The 18,399-nt window shown below is 38.1% G+C and overlaps 4 protein-coding genes, 1 long non-coding RNA gene and 1 pseudogene across 11 annotated transcripts; 5 read left to right on the plus strand and 1 right to left on the minus strand.

The window, feature by feature from the left end:
• Positions 1-674: 674 nt before the first annotated feature.
• On the plus strand, positions 675-1,356 carry LOC104735333 (uncharacterized). The gene is made up of 2 exons (XR_759448.3): positions 675-870; positions 964-1,356. It is a non-coding gene; the product is annotated as an uncharacterized LOC104735333 (long non-coding RNA).
• Positions 1,357-4,101: 2,745 nt separating this feature from the next.
• LOC104735334 (uncharacterized) lies at positions 4,102-6,143 on the minus strand. Of its 2 annotated transcripts, XM_087480522.1 has the most exons (5): positions 5,963-6,138; positions 5,521-5,631; positions 5,252-5,354; positions 4,758-4,977; positions 4,102-4,651 (listed from the first exon to the last, which is right to left on the minus strand). In XM_087480522.1, exons 3-5 carry the CDS (start codon positions 5,335-5,337, stop codon positions 4,400-4,402), a joined length of 558 nt encoding a protein of 185 aa, XP_087336648.1. In that variant the 5' UTR covers positions 5,338-5,354; positions 5,521-5,631; positions 5,963-6,138; the 3' UTR covers positions 4,102-4,399. The 2 variants fall into 2 exon arrangements, with proteins under 2 accessions (XP_087336648.1, XP_010453400.1); XM_010455098.3 differs by lacking the exon at positions 5,252-5,354 and having other exon boundaries at positions 5,963-6,143.
• Positions 6,144-6,639: 496 nt separating this feature from the next.
• LOC104735335 (indole-3-acetic acid-amido synthetase GH3.15-like) lies at positions 6,640-9,264 on the plus strand (annotated as a pseudogene). Its single transcript, XR_015578567.1, has 5 exons — positions 6,640-6,982; positions 7,304-7,405; positions 7,500-7,640; positions 7,785-8,446; positions 8,620-9,264. The product of XR_015578567.1 is annotated as an indole-3-acetic acid-amido synthetase GH3.15-like (transcript).
• Positions 9,265-9,677: 413 nt separating this feature from the next.
• On the plus strand, positions 9,678-12,698 carry LOC104735338 (indole-3-acetic acid-amido synthetase GH3.15). 2 transcript variants are annotated; one of them, XM_010455104.3, is made up of 6 exons: positions 9,678-9,883; positions 9,979-10,281; positions 10,604-10,705; positions 10,809-10,949; positions 11,096-11,763; positions 11,926-12,698. In XM_010455104.3, exons 2-6 carry the CDS (start codon positions 9,989-9,991, stop codon positions 12,513-12,515), a joined length of 1,794 nt encoding a protein of 597 aa, XP_010453406.2. In that variant the 5' UTR covers positions 9,678-9,883; positions 9,979-9,988; the 3' UTR covers positions 12,516-12,698. The 2 variants fall into 2 exon arrangements, with proteins under 2 accessions (XP_010453406.2, XP_010453408.2); XM_010455106.3 differs by having other exon boundaries at positions 9,693-9,883; positions 9,976-10,281.
• LOC104735337 (indole-3-acetic acid-amido synthetase GH3.15) lies at positions 11,926-15,595 on the plus strand. Of its 4 annotated transcripts, none has more exons than XM_010455103.3 (6): positions 11,926-12,520; positions 13,269-13,599; positions 13,721-13,822; positions 13,911-14,051; positions 14,161-14,822; positions 14,934-15,595. In XM_010455103.3, the coding sequence occupies exons 1-6, from the start codon at positions 12,493-12,495 to the stop codon at positions 15,521-15,523; spliced, it is 1,854 nt and encodes a 617-aa protein (XP_010453405.1). In that variant the 5' UTR covers positions 11,926-12,492; the 3' UTR covers positions 15,524-15,595. The 4 variants fall into 4 exon arrangements, with proteins under 4 accessions (XP_010453405.1, XP_087336651.1, XP_010453404.1 ...); XM_087480525.1 differs by having other exon boundaries at positions 13,291-13,599; positions 13,684-13,822; XM_010455102.3 differs by lacking the exon at positions 11,926-12,520 and having other exon boundaries at positions 12,805-13,599.
• A 246-nt stretch (positions 15,596-15,841) lies between these two features.
• Positions 15,842-18,390, plus strand: LOC104735339 (indole-3-acetic acid-amido synthetase GH3.15-like). Its single transcript, XM_010455107.2, has 6 exons — positions 15,842-15,878; positions 15,969-16,278; positions 16,421-16,522; positions 16,619-16,759; positions 16,862-17,523; positions 17,622-18,390. The coding sequence occupies exons 2-6, from the start codon at positions 15,989-15,991 to the stop codon at positions 18,209-18,211; spliced, it is 1,785 nt and encodes a 594-aa protein (XP_010453409.2). The 5' UTR covers positions 15,842-15,878; positions 15,969-15,988; the 3' UTR covers positions 18,212-18,390.
• Positions 18,391-18,399: the final 9 nt, after the last annotated feature.

Raw genomic sequence — 18,399 nt, forward strand, 5'->3', positions numbered from 1 at the left:
AAAAATCATTAACCAAATTTGGGTGATATATAACAGATTCGGTTAAAAAAATAAACTAAGAGAAAAATCAAATTGAATTACAAAAAGACAAAAGGGGAATTTTCCTCGAGGTTTAGTCGTGGTCCCTCTCGATATAGATCCTCCCCACACTATGTATAGTTCGCATAGATACTTAAATGTTTTGTTTGTTAGTTTTCTTTTTTCACGTACAATAATTTTCTCAATATGAAATTTATAGGATCGGAGGAGCTTTAAGGTTCTAAATTGAACACCGGTACACGAGATATTACCAGACTTTAAGACCTTGGCGCGTCTGGGACATTGTTTGAACTATATCAAGATAAAAAGATAGTTTCATTTCTTACATAGGTAAACCTCGTTAATTGAAGAAAAAGACAGATAAGGATTGACTAGGTCAAACAAATCTTCTTTTGTAGTTTTGGGGGAGAAGGGGAATCTTCTTTCTAGTTTAAGTGTGCTGAAACGATCTCAGACGATCACTACGAATATCGCAATCACTAATCGTTTAAAGAACAAAAAACGTGTTTAACCAAAAATATCGCAATCCCCAACCCAAAAGTGAGCCTTATCTGTCCACATATTCATGTGTCTTTTTTTAGAACGCATTTTTGTGTACATGCATCTATGCATGAATCGTACTCGATAGATTATATATATTCTTTTTTTTTTTGAAAAAGTGAAACTTCTTAGTTGGCTTGCTTGAATTCAGAGGTAATTTTTGCAGAATGTGCAAGCTCAGTGATACCAGCATATATACCCATAATAGAGAAACGTAAAGACACACCATTCAACGATCAGCATAAGGCGTGGCAACAACTGAGAAGGGGTCTATATGTTGAATTCAACTTGGTAAATTAGATGCTACTAACTTTGTTTTTTCTTTCTGTTTGATATCTCTTGAAACCACTTATTATGGTTTGTTACTGATGGTGAAAAACAAAGGTTTATGATCGCGGAACAACATTTGGTCTGAAAACAGGAGGGCGAATAGAGAGTATTCTTGTCTCTCTTCCGCTATCCGCAAGATGGGAATATGACCATGTAAAGTTCCCTATCATGTTATCCACATCAAGAAACTTTCTAAATCATGATTTATTGTTGTTGAGTGGTAAGAGTATAAAACTGAGTACTGATATTGTGGTTCTCTCTTGGTTGCGGATGATATATATTCGTGGCTTATGTTTCATGTTTTATTATTATTGATATACATGTGACTATGTGAGAGTAGGACAAGCAAACTTGGTATTGAGATTTAGATCGAGCTTGCCCCACCAGAGATAGTACTTTAAACACCGTGTATCTCTTTTCATTATTCTATCTCGACTTTGATTGGCCTCCCTCTCGTGATCGTCTCAGAATATATTCTGCATATATTCCAAATACACTATTAATTTTATCCATTAATATGACAAAATACTTAAGTTTTTTTTTTCTCTGAATCGTACGGGTGATAAATAATAAAAATTTGCATACGCAGATATTTTAAAAATTACATATTTGAGAATTTTTTTGGGTGGGGGTTGATAATTGATACTACGACATGAGCTTAGATGAGATGATGTAGAAAGGATAAGTAAAGAGCTTTTCTACAGAGTAACGCATGCGCAAAGGCAAAGGAGGAATTGGGTCCCGTCCCACTTGGTTTACGTCAAGTGTATTTCGAGGGCCATCCTTCCAGATCCCATGACCCAGTCTAATGATCATCTTTCAATCCCAATATCGATCTTTACCAATTCTTTATTCTTTCCATAAACTTAATAAGTTTCACTAGACGACACATATTTTCACAGAGACATTTTTCAACTCGATTTTCTATGATACTAGCGCTATAGAATACATAATCTTTGCACTACGTTGTCATTTGAAGATACTTTACACACGCATGCATCCAAAAGTCTAGTTTTGTGTCGCAAATATTTATAATTATTTGACGTGTCAGCCTAAAAAGATGAATCACATTTTTAACAGTTGATATATAAAACCCATTTCAGCCTCATATATATAGTCATCTCCTTAATTTCGTCATTAATACATGCGATTTTTCTGATAATTAGATCTCATTTTAACAATTTGACAAATTTGTCCCTAAATAAATATTACTTTCAGAAAGTGAAATGCTATTTTCTGAAAACATGAGACCTCGAAAATGATATAACGAGAGAAGTTCCGAATCTATTTTCAAGTAATCCTTTTTTTTTTTTGATTTTTTTATTGTCAAAAAAAAAAAAAAGTAATCCTTTTCGATATTGACTTGGGCGTACGGTAATCTCTGACAAGAGACTTTGACATCATGCTTTCGGCTTCGAAAATTCAAATATTGCGGCTGCTTTGCGTTGATTCCGTTGAGAGTCCCCCAGATAATAACAATGATGATCTTCGCATGCACATGAAGATCGCAGTTCTTATATAATTTAGATAGATTTCAATAATCAATATATATATATACTCATGTACGTGCATCTTTTATCTCAAATATTCATCTTGTGGGGTATGTTATATAGTAGCCTCGTAGCAATCAAAAACATAAGGGAAATATGCTTGAGTAGTCATGAGTTTATAACGTGGTCCCAACTCCCAATTGCATAAATTTAAACTATTAGGACTTTTTGGACTTGAATGGCACAGTTTTAGAATTTGTTCAAGTTTATGGTTATAACTCTTAAAGTCAGAACTCAGAAGAATGCTTTGTATACTTGTATCGGTTCTCTTTTGTCATATATTTTGTTTTAGTATTGTTGGTTATTTATACTTAAAATACATGACAAGAGGAATAAGTTCACTGCTCACGGAAGCAGAATGTCAAAGACTATCTAAAAAAAATATCATATTACCATTCATTAAGACTAGAACTGTCAAATGGTCCCTCCATGGATTATTTGGGCGAGTCCATCTGGACATTCTTTTGCATGGATCAAAGTTGGACAGTCTCAAATGGACAATGGTCCACAAAGTATCCATGTCCATTAAGACCATTGGTCATGACCATGGACAGCCCATCTTTTTTCTATTATCATTTACTTATAAAATCTGAATTTTATTTTTGTTATTTTTTTTGCTATTCACTTATAAAATCTGAGTTTTATTTTTGTTATTTTCTTTTATAAAATCTGAATTTATTTTTGTTGTTATTCACTTATAAAATCTGAGTATTATTTTTGTTATTTTCTTTTATAAAATCTGAATTTTATTTTGTTGTTTCTTTTATAAAATCTATTTTTTTTTTTGTTATTTCTCTTCTAAAATTATGAGTTTGATGGAAAATTATGTAATTACAGTTTCTCCTCAAAACCAAAATTTTAGAGTATCCACATTTTTTGTCAAAACCGTAAAACTGTGTTTTCCCGCCAAAACCGTAAAATTACGTTGTCCCGCCAAAATCGTAAAATTGTGTTTTCCCGCCAAAATCGTAAAATTGTGTTTTTCCGCCAAAACCGTAAAATTACGTTTTTCCGCCAAAACCGTAAAATTACGTTTTCCCGCCAAAAACGTAAAACTGTGTTTTCCCGCCAAAACCGTAAAATTACGTTTTTCTGCCAAAACAGTAAAACTGTGTTTTTCCGCTAAAATCGTAAAATCACTTTTCCACAAATACAATAATTTATCTGTTTTATGAAAAAAAAATTATAAATGTATTTTATGAAAATAAAAATTTATAAATATAAAATATAATAATTTAAAATTATTTAGTTGTAAATAGAATTTCTCATTTTGGTAAGTGAGCAACCTATTGTCCATTTGGTTAAGTCCATATGGTCAATGGACAAAAATGATCAAATATCCAAATATACCATTTATTTTTTTGTCCGACTATGGTCAGCCTATATGTATATGGACATGGGCATGTTGATGGGAGGTCCGGCCAATTGATAGCTATAATTAAGACTTAGGTACGTGAATAACATGATCACTTTATATACATAAGCTTTTTGACTGGAATGGATCACTCTTTTTTTTTCTTACAATTTCTCTTCACATATTATAACGGGCTTTTTTAAGATCCAGCCCGGCCCATCCATCAAAATCTTTGACCGCCAAAAGCCCGCCTAACTTATTCATATCTAAAGAATTGTGCTTCATGGGTTGAAAAGAAAAACAAATATTATTGGTAGACAAGGATGAGGTAGAACTCAGTATCAAGGCCAAGAGAACATAGAGAAAGTGAAAGGTGCAAGTGCAACGATAAACAACGGGGACTGGTTTATTTTTTTCCAATGATAAACAACATAGTGAAACAACAAAGCTCTAAGAAGGGTCAGCTAGATACTGTATGAGTCAGTCAACTGTATCTTTCTATACTCTCTGATATTAATAAGTCGAAAAGCTTCTTCAGACTTGTTGACTCTCTCATCAATCAATGTTTCCTTAATTATAAACCAATTCAGAAGTGCAACTTGGATCGTGATCTGTTTCCATTTGATAACTTTCTGGAATTTCTAATCTCTTCTTCTTCTTCCAGTTTTTTTCTCCTTGCAGCCTCCTCCTTCTGTCTCTGCAACAGCTCCAATACCCGATACCTTTCCTCTTCTTTACGTTGAAGTTCCATTGCTTCTCTCCTCTGTGATTCTTCAACTCTCCTACTATTTTCTTCTAACATCTTATCCAGCTCTTCTCTTTCTCTCCGAGCTTGTTCCTTATTAATTATTTCCCCATTTTTACTTTAGCCTCTACTATTCCAAAACCATATAATAATACCAAACAAATATAGAGCGGCAACATTAACAAACAACTAGACTTACTTCCTTTCTTCTTGCCTCGTTTAGAGCAGCTTCCTTTTCTTTCTTCAGCTGTATTTCCACATCAAGAAACATCTTTTCATAGGCTTCCTTTGTCCGCCTTTCTATTTCTTCTTTAACTTCTTCCGTTTTCATCCTTTCCTCCACATTTTTCCTCACTGCTTCCTCGATCCGCCGTGCAGTCTCTTCTTCTAGTCGTTTGAGCTCAGCCTCATGCTGCAATCTTAATTTAGCAGAAAGAAAAAGAAAAGAAAAAAAAGAGTTAAGAGTTAGATCAACTCTGACAACACTAGCCAAGAGAAACTTTTAAAGATTCAGATCATTCGCAATGCATAATTTGATCAGTAGTTCTTCTGCTAATGCTCAAACACTAGATAAGAAGACAAAACTCTACTTCCGATAACATTTTTCACAGCCAACATTCCACATTACGTCAATAAACACAATAGAGAGCTACACTTTTCGTTCACATCTGCAAACTTGGAGAAATAGATTACCTTTTCCTACATGTCAACTTGCTCACTAGGAAATAAATTCTTAGAAATGCATATACTCGTTCATTCAAAGTTGCAATATTCCACATAGTCCATAGAGATGTCACTGTGAACAACAAACTTAACTCAATACTTTGCATTATGTGCAGAAGCTTTAATATATCTCCTAATCTGGAAAACAAACGACTCCCTTGCCTTCAAACACAAAACAGGGGAAGCAAGCAAGCATACTGCAAAACTGAAAGACAAAAACAACTTTAAAAATCAATTACCTAGCCTTGTCTTCCTGTTCTTTCTTCACTTCAATCGCAATTTTATGCTCCGATGAACTACTTCTATCCCTTTGGCGTTGCCTCGGTGTAGGAGACCTGCTCTTCTTGTGCCTACAAAAAATTGGAGAACTACTCTTATGAAGATGTGTTAAAACTATAGAGCAGCTTCTTCTAATCTACACTAACCAGCTAAATTACGAGCTTTAATGGCTAACCAAACTGAAGTGTTACAAAGAAACAAAACTAGCCAGTTTCTAGACTATGTTCTGTATTGATATATCGGAATTTGTGAAACAATTTATGACATAGAACTAACAATCTCACAAAAACTTGGTTCAAAACCCTAATTCCTAATTCCCCACATCTACCATAACTTCCGAGAGATTCGCTTCTCCACATTTATCTCACATATCTAAAAGGTAAGAAAAGATTTGTTACAGACCTTGATTGATAGGGAGAGCGGCTGCGGTCGCGTCTGGTACGACGGCTGCTACGATGAGTGACAGGCGAGCGGGAGTATCGTCGGCGGTGAGACGGCGACCTAGATCGCGAGTCGTTTCGAGCCATTCTCACCCCCTCTCAATGTTTTTGATTGGTCAATCAATGGGTTTTCTAACCAAATTGATGATTTGATCGGTTCAATGTTTTGTTAACCGAACAGACAGACCCAAGTTGAACCGACCTTGTTTCCGGTTCAATACAAACATTGTTTCCGGTTCAATACATACCGACCTTGTTTCCGGTTCAATACAAACATTATTTACGTACATGTTGATTATGATCATACATCCGACCAACATGGATGTAACATAGTTATATATATATGTTCCACCATCATTATTAGTTCACTTTCATACCCATAGTATCATAATCCTTGTAAGAATGGGATATCATAATCTTTCTAAAAACGGGATATTAATAGTATTCTCTTTACTTATCGTCTGTTAACTAATCCTATTTATGGGGAAAAGAACAAGTCTTACGGCAACGAACATATCGCCGCACCACCCTTCCACTGTTTTCTCTAATCTCTTCTCCAAACCTTTCAATTCATCCACCTCGCCAAAACAAAACTTCACTCTTTTGTAAATAATTTCGCGATGACTTAATTAGAAAAGGTTTTGTTTTGTTTTTGTTCTTGTTGCAGAAAATCAAAAGCAGCAAGCGCAAGCATGTTGCGAAGGTTCGATTTAACAGACCCTAAAGCTGCCCTGTTTATGCTTGATGATGTGACCACCAACGTAAAGCAGATTCAAGACTCCGTCTTGGAAGCAATACTTTCACGTAATGCCCAAACCGAGTATCTTAGAGGTTTACTCGACGGTCAAGTCGATAAGCAAAGCTTCAAGAAGAACGTACCCGTTGTGACCTATGAAGATTTTAGGTTTTATATCGATCGTCTCACTAATGGAGAGCCATCTGATCTCATCTGTGATCGACCCATCAGTTTATTCTTGGCCAGGTTTCTTCAAATTAAACGATCCACCTTTTTTTTTTTGGATCTGTGTGGATCTATGATAGCTACAAATATTTCTAAGCTGAAAATTTTATTGACTAGAGTTTCTGGAAGAGACTTGAATCTTGGGTCTTATATAACCCAAGATGAGATCGACCCACATGCACATGCAATTTCCAAATTAAGTCCACTTTTTTACAAACAAAAAAAACTTAAGAGGAGGTTTAAACTTGTTGATACTTGACTTTGTTAATCTTGTATAATATATGTACATTAAAATTGAGGTGTTGAATATATAAAGATTTAAGGAAGATATTGGTTTTGCAGCTCGGGTACTTCAGCAGGAGTTCCAAAATTTATTCCTCTGACAGCAGAGGAATTTGAACAGAGGATATCGTTTGGATCTATGTATAGATGTCTACTCTACAAGTAAAAAGTCCTAAACTCCAACTTGTGTGTCACTTTATATCAAACCAAACAGAGTTAGTAAAACCCAAAACCTATTGTTGTTACTTGTTTGCAGGCACATCAAAGGGCTTAACCAAGGAAAATCTCTCACGTTCTATTTCGTGACCGGAGAAATCAAATCTGTCTCTGGGCTAATGGCCATGTCTATGATAAGTTGTATTTTGAAAAGATTGAACACAACCAACTCACTTCTATAGTAAAATCAATAAAGCCTTGGCACTCACGTTACATGGGTGTGAACATGCCCTTACAGGGGGTTTGAACATGCCCTTACATGGAGTGTGAACATGCCCCTTGTTGCTGCTACTACTGTTTCTTTATTGTGTTTGTTATCTTACAGGGATAAATTACAAATAAGCCCGCATGAAATTGCGACTTGTGTAGACACTACTCAGAGCATGTACTGCCAATTGCTTTGTGGGCTTCTACAACGCGATAATGTAGCTCGCCTCGGTGCACCCTTTGCTTCTACCGTCGTCAAAGTAATGAAATTCTTAGAAAACCACTGGCATGAGTTATGCTCAAACATAAGGACGGGCCATCTCAGTGATTGGATCACAGACGCCCAATGTGTCTCTGGGATTGCTAAGTTCCTCACCGCTCCAAATCCGGACCTAGCGAACCTCATCGAACAAGAATGCAGTAAACAATCATGGGAGGCAATAATGAGGAGACTATGGCCAAAAGCAAAATGCATTGAAGGCGTCATTACAGGATCCATGGCACAATACATTCCATTGCTGGAGTTCTATGGTGGCAGTCTTCCGTTGGTTTCATCGTGGTATGGCAGCTCCGAGTGTTTCGTCGGTGTCAATGTCAATCCTCTGTCCAAGCCTAGTGATGTGTCTTACACTATCATTCCAAGTATGGGGTACTTCGAGTTCTTAGAGGTCGAGAAAGACCAAAAGACTTGTCATGATCCCGTAGAGAACCCTGTGGTCGTCGATCTTGTAGATGTTAAAATTGGCCATGATTATGAACTCGTTGTCACAACGTTTTCCGGTAAGTCTTTTTCTTGTTTACCCTCTCCTCAGAACAAAATGTATTTTAGAATTTTGTTTTGTAGAGTTCTTGCTTAAAAAAATGATAAAAGAAAAAAAAAATAGACATTTACTGTTTTCTTAATGTGCATAAAAAATCTATGTCTCTCACAAGATCTCTATATGATTTAACAGGTCTTTATAGGTACCGTGTGGGTGATGTTTTACGAGTGACTGGTTTCCACAATAATGCGCCAAATGTTCGTTTCGTGGGAAGACATAATGTTGTTCTGAGCATCGGAATGGACAAGACATACGAAGAAGACCTCCTCAAGGCAGTGAAAAACGCGAAGCTCCTACTAGAGCCATACGACCTAATGGTCATGGAATTCACTAGCCGTGTAGATCTTTCCTCGTTTCCAGGACATTACGTGCTCTATTGGGAACTCGGGAGCAAAACCAAGGACGCAAAGCTCGAGCCCGACCCGAATGTTTTGGAGGAATGTTGCTTCACTATTGAGAAGTCTTTTGACACTGTGTACAGAAAAGAACGAATTCATTCTGACCACTTGAGATTAAAGTTGTTAGGAGTGGTACTTTTGACGAGCTCATGAATTTCGCCGTGTCTCGAGGCTCTTCTGTGAGTCAGTACAAAACACCTATATCGGTGACGAGTGAAGAAGCCTTGAAAATATTAGAGGCGAACGTTGTTTTTGAGTATTTTAGCCGGAAAACTCCATCATGGGAGTTACATGAGATGTATCCCAGCAGATAAAACCGCTGTCACATTATGTGTGATAATTTTTTTCAATAATAATGTATAAATTTCTTACCCAAAAATGAACGCTGAATACCAAAAGGGTTTTGTTTTCGCTCTTTACACATGTCTTCGATCTTCTTAAATTACACTAGTGAACTATATGTTGTGCTTCACTTACGTTCGTGTTAATGATCTTTCATTTAATCGATTATCCGGATATTAATATATCCAAATTAAAGATAACCTGAAAAGACAGTTTTGTATTGACACGGTCATAATCGTCGCACTAACAAAAATTAAAGAACTGACAAAAAAAAAGTCACACTCGAGGACAAAAATATAGAAGAAAAAAAAAATATATATATATAGAGAAGAAAATCATGCATCAAATGTTCGATGTGTCACCTCCCCCGTAAAGCTTATGTCTTATCTCCTCGTAATATTCACCACACCACGTGTTGCATTGTTTGTTTCAAAGCCTTTTGTTAAAACCACTTTCTGAAAAATTAACAAATATTTTCTGGTTTTTATGTTAAAATAACAAATCTGTTTATCAATATCAAGAATTTACGGCAAATCAAACATTACGCCACAGCACACCGTTGGCTTTTGCTGGAGAGAGAGAGAGAGGCCAGAGCTCATCCATCTCGCCATAACAAAGGTGAGAGGCCAGAGCTCATCCACCTCGCCATAACAAAGGTCTCTTTTTTTTTTTTTTTTTTTTTTTTCACTCTTTTGTAAGCAATTTCGTAATAAAGACATAGAATTAAGGTTTTGCTAGCGTTTTGTAGCAGACAATCAATCATGTTACCAAGGTTCGACCCAACAAACACAGAAGCTTGCTTGTCTCTTCTTGAAGATGTGACCACAAACGTAAAGCAGATTCAAGATTCCCTCTTGGAAGCAATACTTTCACGTAACGCTCAAACCGAGTACCTTAGAGGATTCCTCAACGGTCAAGTCGATAAGCAAAGCTTCAAGAAGAACCTGCCCGTTGTGACCTACGAAGATATTAGGCCTTATATCGACCGTATCGCTAATAATGGAGAGCCGTCAAATGTCATCTGTGATCGACCCATCAGTGTACTTTTGACCAGGTTCCTTCAGCTTAAATGATCCACCTTTATCTGATTCTTGGAATCTCTGCAGCAGATTCAAAGCAAACAAAATTTCTGCTATGTGAATCTGTCATAACTAAAACAATTACTCGAAGTTTTGGATGTAGAAGTTTAATGCAAAATTTATATGCTTCAACATTTAGACCAATTGTTGACTTAAAATTTCGAGAAGAGACTTGAAATCTAGGCTCTTGGTTGAAACTTGTTGATACAAGAGTTTGTTGTTACAATTGAAAAAAATGTACAAGTATAAGTTAATTATAGAATATGCAAAGAGTTAAGGAAGCAATTTTATATGCAGCTCGGGTACTTCAGGAGGAGTTCCAAAGTTGATTCCTTTGACAACAGAGGATTTGAAACAGAGGTTATCGTTTGCATCTCTCTACAGACCTCTACTCTACAAGTAAAAAGAGTCCTTAAATTCCAACTTGCATGTGTCTGTTTTATTGATACCAGAAAAATGAGAGTAAAAAACCTAAATAAAACTTATTAATCTCGGTCTGCAGGCACATCGAGGGGATTAGAGAAGGGAAATCTCTCATGTTTTATTTTGTAACCCGAGAAAGCGAGACTGCCTCTGGGATACTGGTCAGGACTATGCTAACTTGTGTTTTGAAAAGCATTGAGCCAGCCAACTCATATATCTGGTAATTCAATAATAAAACCTTTGCTCCCATATTACATACATTGCCACAGTTCACTCTTTCTGCTAATGTGTGCTTGCTTTTATTCGTGTTTCACCAAAGCTTCCCTTGACAGGTTTTTTTATTTTGTTTATTATATGACTTAACAGGGATCAATCACAGGTAAGCCCGCATACAATTACGACTTGTGCAGACACTACTCAGAGCATGTACTGCCAGTTGCTTTGTGGGCTTCTACAACGAGATGATGTAGGTCGTCTCGGTGCACCCTTTGCTTCTTCCTTCCTCAAAGTAATAAAGTTCTTGGAAGATCACTGGCCTGAGTTATGCTCAAACATAAGGACTGCCCGTCTCAGTGATTGGATCACAGACCCCCAGTGTATATCAGGGATGGGCAAGTTCCTCACAGCTCCAAATCCGGAACTTGCGAGCCTGATCGAGCAAGAATGCAGTAAAACTTCATGGGAGGCAATAGTGACAAGACTATGGCCAAAAGCAAAATGCATTGAAGCCGTAGTTACAGGCACCATGGCACAGTACATTCCGTTAGTGGAATTTTATAGCGGTGGTCTTCCTGTGATCTCAACGTTTTACGGCAGCTCTGAATGTTTCATCGGTCTCAATCTCAATCCTCTGTGTAAGCCTTGTGATGTGTCGTACACCATTATGCCATATATGGGGCACTTCGAGTTCTTGGAGGTCGAGAAAGACCATCAAGAAACTGGTCATGATCCCGTGGAGAAGAACCATGTGGTCGTCGATCTTGTCGATGTTAAAGTCGACCATGATTATGAACCTGTTGTCACAACTTTTTCTGGTAAGCCATTTTCATGTTTACTCTCTACTTTTCAAATTAAAATGTCTTTTTAGAATTCTTTTCAAGTCTCTGTTTAACAAAAATGGACGATTTAATTGTTTTTTACTATGTGTGTGCATCAAAAGTATATGTTCTGACATGATGATGTCTACTATTTAACAGGTCTGTATAGGTACCGTGTTGGCGATGTTTTAAGGGTGACTGGTTTCTACAACAATACGCCAAGTTTTCGTTTCGTTGGAAGACAGAAAGTTGTTCTAAGCATCGACATGGACAAGACCTACGAAGAAGACCTCCTTAAGGCAGTGGCAAACGCGAAGCTCTTGCTTGAGCCACATGGCTTGATGCTCATGGATTTCACTAGCCGTGTAGATTCTTCCTCGTTTCCAGGACACTACGTACTCTACTGGGAACTCGGGAGCAAAGTCAAGGACGCGAAGCTTGAGCCCGACCCGAATGTTATGGAGGAATGCTGCTTCACCATTGAGGAGTCACTCGACGCTGTGTACAGAAAAGGACGAAAGAATGATAAGAACATTGGACCACTTGAGATTAAGGTGATTAATCCTGGTGCTTTCGACGAGCTCATGAGTTTGTTCTTGTCTCGAGGCTCTTCTGTGAGTCAGTACAAGACGCCGAGGTCGGTGACGAATGAAGAAGCCTTGAAGATATTGGAAGCGAACGTCGTTTCCAAGTTTTTTAGCCGGAAAACTCCATCGTGGGAGCTACATGAGCTGTACTCCAACCGATAAATCAGGTTTTTTTTTTAAACTTTTTTAACTTGAGGGCAGGGGTTATTAAGCATTTCAATCCTTCATTTAAAAGTCAGAAATCTTGTTTTGATAAAAACAGAGTGTACTCTATTTCATCTTGTCTTGCGTCTTTCCCTCGTGGAAAAAATAGAAATCAATAAGAGCATTTGGAGTGGGTAAAAATTAAGAAATTTTTAGCACATGAGTGAAGGACTCAATACAAGATTATGGTAAAGAACGCAAGACAAGATTATAGTAAAAGTTTTTAATCAATTCTCAGTATGTGAATGTGATTAATGTCAAATTACAAAACCACACTCTGTTTCGTGCCTTTCCTTGTTTACTCTTTCCATTCCAAAATAAATGTCCATTTAGAATTTTCTCGAAAAGTCTTTGTTTCAGAAATAATACAGAGGGTATATATAGTATAGTAGTAGTGCACTAGTGCTGTATTATTTAATTTCTTTTTCTAACTTTTTTGTTTTTCTTCCATATTACATTAGTATTAATTTATTACTCCAAAACGTATCAATCACACGTTTAATCTATATGGAAGAAAACAAACAAAAAATATAATATATCAAATCTGAAAGAGCTCCACTATGGACGGCACCGAATATATCGCCACACACATCACACCTTGCGTCTGCTTTCTCCTCCAAAATTCTCAAGCGTTAAGAGAGAGGAGGCCTCGCCAGAACTTGAGGTTTCCCCTCACTATTTGTAAGCAGTTTCGTGATAAGACTTGGACAGGGTTTTGCTTTTTTGTTGACAGTCAAAAGCAGCAAGCAAGCATGTTGCCAAAGCTCGATCCAACAAACCAAAAAGCTTGTCTGTCTCTTCTTGAGGATGTGACCACCAACGTAAAGCAGATTCAAGATTACGTCTTGGAGGCAATACTTTCACGTAATGCTCAAACCGAGTATCTTAGAGGTTTCCTCAACGGTCAACTCGATAAGGAAAGCTTCAAGAAGAACCTACCCGTTGTGACCTACGAAGATATCAGGTCTTATATTGATCGTATCGCCAATGGAGAGCCGTCTGATCTCATCTGTGATCGACCCATCAGTGTACTCTTGGCCAGGTTCCTTCAAATTAAACGATCGACCTTTTTTTTGAATCTTGATGAAATCTCTGCAGATTAAATTTAAAGTATTGTTTATTATAGAATCTGTGATGAGTTAAGGACACAACTTTATCTGCAGCTCGGGTACTTCAGGAGGAGTTCCAAAGTTGATTCCTTTGACAACAGAGGATTTGGAACAGAGGAAATCGTTTACATCTCTCTCTACACTTCTAATCTACAAGTAAAAAGAGTTTTCCAAACTCCAAGTGTTTTGTCTGTTTGTTTGATACTTAAAACGAGAGTAAGTTTAACCCAACCCCTGCTTGCAGGCACATACAAGGGCTTAACGAAGGAAAATCTCTTATGTTCTATTTTGTGACCCGAGAAAGCGAGACTACCTCTGGTTTGATGGTCAGGACTATGCTAACTTCCTTTCTGAAAAGCTACAAACCTACCAACTCATCTTTTTGGTAAAACCCTAAAATATTTGCTCCCAGAGTACACTACATCATTCAATCTTTGAACATGCCTCTTAGTGCTACTAGTGTTTCTTTATTGTGTTTGTTATATGACTCACAGGGATCAAACACATATAAGCCCGCTTGCGATTTCCACTTGTGCAGACACTACTCAGAGCATGTACTGCCAATTGCTTTGTGGGATTGTAGATCGAGATAATGTAGCTCGCCTCGGTGCAGCTTTTGCTTCTTCCTTCCTCAAAGTAATCAAGTTCTTGAAAGATCACTGGCCTGATTTCTGCTCAAACATTAGGACTGGCCGTGTCAGCGACTGGATCACAGACGCTGAATGTGTTTCAGGGATCAGTAAGTTCCTCACCGCTCCAAATCCGGAACTAGCGAGCCTGATCGAGCAAGAATGCAGTAAAACTTCATGGGAGGCAATAGTGACAAGACTATGGCCAAAAGCAAAATGCATTGAAGCCATCGTTACCGGCTCCATGGCACAGTACATTCCATTGCTGGAATTCTATAGCGGTGGTCTTCCTGTGATTTCAAGGTCGTACGTCACCTCTGAATGTTTCATCGGAATCAATTTCAATCCCCTGTGTAAGCCTTGTGATGTGTCCTACACTATCATCCCATCTATGGGGTACTTTGAGTTCTTAGAAGTCGAGAAAGACCATCAAGAAGCTAGTCATGATTCCGCAAAACCTCTAGTTGTGGATCTTGTTGATGTTAAAGTCGGTCATGATTATGAACCTGTTCTCACAACGTTTTCTGGTAAGTCTCACAACGTTTTCATAGACGAGAACATAGACATTTTGGTTTCTTTTCTTAATGTGTATCAAAGATCAATATGTTTTTCACATGATCTCTTATATGATTTTACAGGTCTGTATAGGTACCGTGTGGGTGATGTTTTAAGAGTTACTGGTTTCTACAACAATGCACCACATTTTCGTTTCCTGGGAAGACAGAAAGTTGTTCTGAGCATAGACATGGACAAGACCTCTGAAGAAGACCTCCTCAAGGCAGTGACAAACGCGAAGCTCCTGCTTGAGCCACACGACCTAATGCTCATGGATTTCACTAGCCGTGTGGATTCAACCTCGTTTCCAGGACACTACGTACTCTACTGGGAACTCGGAAGCAAAGTCAAAAACGCGAAGCTCGAGCCTGACCCGAATGTTTTGGAGGAATGTTGCTTCATCGTTGAGGAGTCTCTCGACGCTGTGTACAGAAAATTAAGAAAGAATGATAAGAGCATTGGACCACTTGAGATTAAGGTTGTTAAGCCTGGCGCTTTCGACGAGCTCATGAATTTGTTCGTGTCTCGAGGCTCTTCTGTGAGTCAGTACAAGACACCTAGATCGGTGACGAATGAAGATGCCTTGAAGGTATTGGAGAAGAACGTTCTTTCCAAGTTCCTAAGCCGGAAAACTCCAACGTGGGAGTTACATGAGCGATACTCCACCCGCTAAAACCACCGTCACGTTATTTGTGTGACAGGGGAAACAATAACTAAGAATTTTAATAAGTTTAAATATTTCCAATTTTCCCATTGTTATATTACAAAATCACAATTAAGCTGAGGTCAAACTCAATTGGTAAACTTAAGTGAGCTATATAAAATTTCTGAATTAATAATTTGAACACTTTTGGTATCAAATTTATCAATATTGAACCCATAATGCTTAACTTGCCTCCGTGCCTCTGTCGGAAACCCATCCTGAATTTTCGGCACACGATCTTTTTGCCACAGCACATCCTTTATCTACAGCGAGAGGCCAGAGCTCATCTACTTCTCCAGAACATAGGTTTGTTCTTCACTCTTTTGTAAGCATTCGTGATCCACAAGTCATAAGACTTTTTTTTAACCTGTAAACGAGAGAATTAAGGTTTTGCTTTTCGTTATTGTTGTTGCAGACTATTGAAAAGCAGCAAACATGTTGCCAAAGTTCGATCCAACAAACCCAATAGCCGCCATGACTCTTCTTGAGGATGTAACGACCAACGTAAAGAAGATTCAAGATTCCGTTTTCGAAGCAATACTTTCACGTAATGCCCAAACAGAGTACCTTAGAGGTTTCCTCAACGGTCAACTTGATAAGCAGAGCTTCAAGAAGAACCTACCCGTTGTGACCTACGAAGATATTAAGCCTTATATCGATCGTATCGCTAGTGGAGAGCCGTCTGATCTCATTTGTGATCGACCCATCAGTCTGCTCTTGGCCACGTACATCTAAAAAAATACTCTTAATCCTCTGATTTAGAAAAGGAATCTTTTTTTTTTCAAAACTTGTTGATACATAAGTTTGTTAATCTTCAATAACGTAGATATAATATGTAAAGACGTAAGGAAGTGATTGTTTTTGCAGCACTGGTACTTCAGGAGGAGTTCCAAAGTTGATTCCTTTGACAGCAGAGGACTTGGAACAGATGATTTTGTTTGGATTTCTCTATGCACCTCTAGTCTTTAAGTAAAGAGTTCCAAACTCCAAGTTGTGTCTCTTTTGTTGATACCAAAACAGAGTAAGCAAAACCCTAAACCCGTTGTTGTTGTTGAATGCATGCAGGCACATCGAAGGGCTTACCCAAGGCAAATCTCTCATGTTTTATTTTGTGACCCGAGAAAGCGAGACTGCCTCTGGGTTGATGGTCAGGTTTATGATAACTTGTGTTTTGAAAAGCGTGAACCCAACCAACTCTTTTCTTTGGTAACCAATTAAAATTTTGCTCCTACATTACATAACACAGTTCACTCTTTCTACTAATGTTTTATTTAGGTTTCTTTATTGTGTTTGTTATATGATTTACAGGGATAGAGTACAAATAAGCCCTCATACTATTGCAACTTGTGAAGACACTAATCAGGGCATGTACTGCCAATTGCTTTGTGGGCTTCTACAACGCGAATACGTAGCTCGCCTCGGTGCACCCTATGCTTCTTCCTTCCTCAAAGTAATCAAGTTTTTCGAAGATCATTGGAATGAGTTATGCTCTAACATTAGGACTGGCCGTCTCAGCGACTGGATCACTGATCCCCAATGTGTTTCCGGGATCAGTAAGTTCCTCACCGCTCCAAATCTGGAACTAGCGACCCTGATCGAGAAAGAATGCAGTAAAACACCATGGGAGGGAATATTGAGGAGTCTTTGGCCAAAAGCAAAATGCATCGAAGCCGTCGTTACCGGCACCATGGCACAGTACATTCCGTTGCTGGAATTCTATGGTGGCGGTCTTCCTTTGATTTCATCTTGGTATGGCAGCTCTGAATGTTTCATCGGAATCAATCTCAATCCTCTGTCTAAGCCTAGTGATGTGTCGTACACCATCATTCCAAGTATGGGGTACTTTGAGTTTATAGAGGTCGTGAAAGATCGTCAAGAAGCTGGCCATGTTACCTCAGACCCTGTGGTCGTCGATCTTGTTGATGTTAAAATTGGCCATGATTATGAACTTCTTGTCACAACGTTTTCTGGTAAGTTTCTTTTACTCACCGTAACAAAACAAAAGTACTTTTGTTCAAAAAAATGTCTATGTTGTTTTTTCTAACAAAATAAATGTAATGATTTACAGGTCTGTATAGGTACCGTTTAGGGGATGTTTTACGAGTGACTGGTTTCCACAACAATGCGCCACAGTTTTATTTTGTGGGAAGACAAAAAGTTGTTCTGAGCATCGACTTGAGCAAGACCTACGAAGAAGACCTCCTCAAGGCAGTGAAAAACGCTAGTCTCTTGCTGGAGCCACATGACCTGATGCTCATGGATTTCACTAGCCGTGTGGATCTCTCCTCGTTGCCAGGACACTACGTGCTCTACTGGGAACTCGGGAGCAAATTCAAGAACGCGAAGCTCCAGCCTGACCGCAAAGTCTTGGAGGAATGTTGCTTCACCGTTGAGGAGGCTCTCGACTCTGTTTACAGAAAAGGACGAAAGAATGATAAAATCATTGGACCACTTGAGATTAAGGTTGTTAAACCAGGCGCATTCGATGAGCTCATGAGTTTGTTCTTGTCTCGAGGCTCTTCTGTGAGTCAGTACAAGACTCCGAGGTCAGTGACGAATGAAGACGCCTTGAAGATACTGGAGACCAATGTTGTTTCCAAGTTTCTTAGCCGGAAAACTCCAACGTGGGAACTACATGAGCTTCATTCCAGCCGATAAAACCGCCGTTACATAATGTGTGAGTGAGAGAGACTTGAATGATAGGGAAATAATAATTAAAGAATAACAAATCCCGTAACAAATAATAACAGATAGTAACGTTAACATTCATAATGTATACCCTAATTTGTTATACACAAGTTATTGAATATTACAAGTCCGTTACAATTGTCGAGTAATGATCTCTA

This window comes from Camelina sativa, chromosome 13, assembly GCF_030686135.1.
Source record: "Camelina sativa cultivar CO46 ecotype springtype chromosome 13, ASM3068613v1".
Classification (NCBI taxonomy): domain Eukaryota; kingdom Viridiplantae; phylum Streptophyta; class Magnoliopsida; order Brassicales; family Brassicaceae; genus Camelina; species Camelina sativa.

What these genes read in the sequence shown, in the direction of transcription:
- LOC104735334 (XM_010455098.3), bottom strand. Translation starts at nt 6,087, where the DNA reads ATGGCTCGAAACGACTCGCGATCTAGGTCGCCGTCTCACCGCCGACGA. An exon ending in CGCTCTCCCTATCAATCAAG is followed by an intron (nt 5,632 to 5,962) that starts GTCTGTAACAAA and finishes AATTTTTTGTAG; the next exon opens with GCACAAGAAGAGCAGGTCTC. An exon ending in ACGAGGCAAGAAGAAAGGAA is followed by an intron (nt 4,652 to 4,757) that starts GTAAGTCTAGTT and finishes ATAATTAATAAG; the next exon opens with GAACAAGCTCGGAGAGAAAG.
- LOC104735338 (XM_010455104.3), top strand. Translation starts at nt 9,989, where the DNA reads ATGTTACCAAGGTTCGACCCAACAAACACAGAAGCTTGCTTGTCTCTT. An exon ending in ATCAGTGTACTTTTGACCAG is followed by an intron (nt 10,282 to 10,603) that starts GTTCCTTCAGCT and finishes TTTTATATGCAG; the next exon opens with CTCGGGTACTTCAGGAGGAG. An exon ending in CCAGCCAACTCATATATCTG is followed by an intron (nt 10,950 to 11,095) that starts GTAATTCAATAA and finishes ATGACTTAACAG; the next exon opens with GGATCAATCACAGGTAAGCC.
- LOC104735337 (XM_010455102.3), top strand. Translation starts at nt 13,118, where the DNA reads ATGGACGGCACCGAATATATCGCCACACACATCACACCTTGCGTCTGC. An exon ending in TCTACACTTCTAATCTACAA is followed by an intron (nt 13,823 to 13,910) that starts GTAAAAAGAGTT and finishes CCCTGCTTGCAG; the next exon opens with GCACATACAAGGGCTTAACG. An exon ending in TGTTCTCACAACGTTTTCTG is followed by an intron (nt 14,823 to 14,933) that starts GTAAGTCTCACA and finishes ATGATTTTACAG; the next exon opens with GTCTGTATAGGTACCGTGTG.
- LOC104735339 (XM_010455107.2), top strand. Translation starts at nt 15,989, where the DNA reads ATGTTGCCAAAGTTCGATCCAACAAACCCAATAGCCGCCATGACTCTT. An exon ending in TATGCACCTCTAGTCTTTAA is followed by an intron (nt 16,523 to 16,618) that starts GTAAAGAGTTCC and finishes GAATGCATGCAG; the next exon opens with GCACATCGAAGGGCTTACCC. An exon ending in TCTTGTCACAACGTTTTCTG is followed by an intron (nt 17,524 to 17,621) that starts GTAAGTTTCTTT and finishes AATGATTTACAG; the next exon opens with GTCTGTATAGGTACCGTTTA.